The following is a 3,211-nucleotide window of genomic DNA, read 5'->3' on the forward strand; positions in this document are numbered from 1 at the left end:
AAAAAAAAAAAAAAAAAAAAAAAAAAAAAAATCAGTTAAAGTCTGGTGTGGTAGTGCATTCCTATAATTCCAGCACTTGGGAGGCTGAGGCAGTGTTGTTTTGAGTTCAAGCCCAGCCTGGGCTACGTAATGAGTGCAATGCCAGCCTGAAATACACAGGAAGACAGTGTCTCATAAACAAATCAAGGGCTGGGGATTTAGCTCAGTGGTGCCACCTCGCAAGCGCAAGGTCCTGAGTTCGATCCCTGGCACCAAAATAATAATAATAAGTTCAAACACACAAAAAGTCATTCATGTGCCACATAAAATTGCCTTTGTGCCATTATTTAGTAAATACTACTGGGAATTAAAAATTCTGGCCAGACTCAGGTTTTAGGTGGCCAGACTCATTTGACCTGAGACAGTTGAAGCCTCTGGCAAGTCCTAAACCTCTGAGAGCAGGTAATGGAGAGCCCCGGTCCATTTTTCCCTCTGGCCACCTTAGGTTGAAACACAAACACAGGCTGGGGATTTAGCTCAGTGGTACCACCACCTGCCTCACAAGTGCAAGGTTCTGAGTTCTATCCTCAGTACCAAAGAAAGAAAAAATGCAAACATGCATATAAACTCTTGGCTTTTGCCTGCCACAAATCCCATAGGGCTGGGAGTGTAGATCAGTGGTAGACGCCTACCCAGCACGCACGAGGCCCTGGGTTCAACTCCTAGCCCAAAAGAGGGTTGTAGAAAAACAAAAACTGGCCAGGCATGGTAGTGCACTCCTATAATCCCAGCAGTGGCAAGGCTGGAGCAGGAGGATCACTGTTCAGTTCCAGGCCAGCCTGGGGTATACAGTGTGACTCTGTCTTAAAAAAAAAAAAAAAAATAGCTGGACATGGTATGGTGGTGCATGCGTACAATTCGAGCACACTGGAAAGCTGAGGCAGGAGGATTGCAAGTTCAACTCTAGCAGGGGCAACTTAGCAAGCCTTCTTCTCAAAGTTAAAAAGAGACAGGGCTGGGGATTTAGTTCAGTAATTCCTAGTGCCTGCCTCGCAAGCACAAGGTCACAAAGTTCGATCCCCGGTACAAAAAAAAAAAAAAAAAAGGGACACATAATAATATCACCAAAAAGTGCCATGAATGTAAGTTTTTGTTTTTAAACTGGATATTACCCCACATACTGAATCCCTCTTTTTTTTTTTTGGTACCGGGGATCAAACTTGGTCAGGTCCTTGGGCTTGCAAGGCAGGAGGTGGAACTACTGAGCTAAATCCCCCACCCTTTTTTTTTTGGTTTTTTGAGACAGGGTCTCCCTATGTACTTGAGACTGACCTGGAACTATGTAGCCCAGGATGGTTTTGAACTCACAGTGACCCTCCTGCCTCAGCCTCCCAAGTGCTGGGATTACAGGCGTGCGCCACCACACCTGGCTCTGAATCCCTCTTGATGCTGGGGAAACAGCAATGATTGGTTCAGGTTCACAGGTTCAGGCCTTGCCCTGATGGCGCTCAGCCTGGTGATGGAGGCAGGTATTAAATTTAACTTTAACTGCTGTGCACATGGGACAGGGGTGTCAGAAAAAGCTTTCCCAGGGCTGGGGACTTAGCTCAGTGGTTCTGCCACCTGCCTTGAAAGCACAAGGTCCTGAGTTCGATCCCTATACCAAAGGGGAAAAAAAAGCTTTCCTGAGGAAATGGTATTTCAGCTGAGACCTGAAGGATGAAATAGAATCTAACTGTAGGAAAAAAAAAGAATCTAACTGTAGAAAAGAGACTCATATATTTGCTTTTTTTGAGGGGGGAATCAAGGGTAGACATTCCTAACTTTTTCTGTTTTTGGTACCAGGGATCAAATTTGGGACCTTGCGTTTGCAAGTCAGGTGGTGGCACCACTGAGCTGAATCCCCAGCCCAACACTCCTGAATCTTTATGCTCATTTTACAGATGAGGACAACGGAGGCCTATGGTTCTTTACTGTAGCAAGTACGGGAGGAGTACAAGAGAACCAGTTTCTGCCTTCCTGAGGCTTTGGGGGAAATTGCACCTTAAACAGTGCTCACTTGGGGGATGCTTGTGTTTTTGGTACCAAGGATTGAACTCGGGACCTTGAGTTTGAGGGGGGAGGCAGCAGCACCACAGAGGTAAACCCCAGCCCAAGGGATGCTGCGAAAAAGAACCATACAACACTGAAACAACATTGGAAGGCAACCACCCATCTCAGTCCGGGGGACAGATTTCTTGACGTTCTCACGGAAGAGGTGTCATTTAGGCTGATAGCTGAAGGACCAGAAAGAATAAGAAGACTTCATTGACAAAGACGTGATGGTTTTTGGTAAAGAAGTGGATAGAAAAATCAACCTCCCCGCAACTTCAAGGGGTTGGGGGAGCTTTGGGGGCCAGACTCCTAGGCCTGTCTCAGACAGAGCCCCAAGTGATTATATGAAAAATAAGTTTATTGGTATATTGTCACCACTGAGGAGGAAGGAGGGGCTGAGCTCGGAGGTCAGAGACGGCGATGGAAGGCACAGGCCCACTCCTCCATCCCCAGGAAGAACTCCACCCCTCTCCCTAGGGTACTGACAGCTATATCCTTGTCACCCACATTCTGATTTGTCTAGCAACTCCCAACCCCTCCAAAGTCTGGGCTGGTCAATTCTCTTCAAGTCAAGCACAGGAACTGTTAGGGGTGTAGGATGTGCAGACCCGAGAGGTGCCCTCCTCACCCCGCAAAGGGCAATAGAATAAACAAGGTAAAATTGATGGCTTAGAAGTCAGGGTTAAGGGAGGCAGCCAGGCAGACAGCGCTGTACCAGAGAAAGGGGCTGGGGGAGCCCATCAAGAGGCCCCTCCCAGAGAATCAGGCACTAACTAGCACAGGGAGTGGGGCACTCACCCCCTGGAGAAGGGAGCCAGGGAGCAGTTGGGATGGGCAAGGAGCATTGCCCCCCCTTGACTGCGCCAAGCCGGGAATGGGGGTGCAGGCAGAAGAAGCGAGGAAAGTAGATTTCACGGAGATTTCCATCGGCCCCGCCTCTTCCGCGTTGGGAATCCTTTTCTCCTCTTGTGTGGGGGTGAGTCGTGTAGAGGGAGTGGGGCTGGGGGTGGCCGAGGCGCCCCCTCCTCACTCCCAGGGGGGATGATCACCCCCCTGGTGGCCACCACAGCCCCATCCACGACAGCGGCCACCAAGGAGACAGGTTCTGGGGAGACCTCCACCTTGGGGGCAGGTGGGG

General features: G+C 49.3%; 1 protein-coding gene across 1 annotated transcript in view; it reads right to left on the minus strand.

Moving 5' to 3' along the window:
* Positions 1 to 1,867: 1,867 nt before the first annotated feature.
* Positions 1,868 to 3,211, minus strand: part of Mypop (Myb related transcription factor, partner of profilin) — a gene marked incomplete at its 5' end in the record, with an annotated part of 7,546 nt that continues 6,202 nt past the window's right edge. Inside the window, one exon of the mRNA XM_033766007.1 lies at positions 1,868 to 3,208. Coding sequence (XP_033621898.1) covers positions 2,985 to 3,208 — 224 coding nt within the window. The remainder of the gene's footprint in view (positions 3,209 to 3,211) is intronic.

Source organism: Fukomys damarensis, unplaced genomic scaffold (genome assembly GCF_012274545.1).
Source record: "Fukomys damarensis isolate Sample0158 unplaced genomic scaffold, DMR_v1.0_HiC HiC_scaffold_19, whole genome shotgun sequence".
NCBI lineage: Eukaryota > Metazoa > Chordata > Mammalia > Rodentia > Bathyergidae > Fukomys > Fukomys damarensis.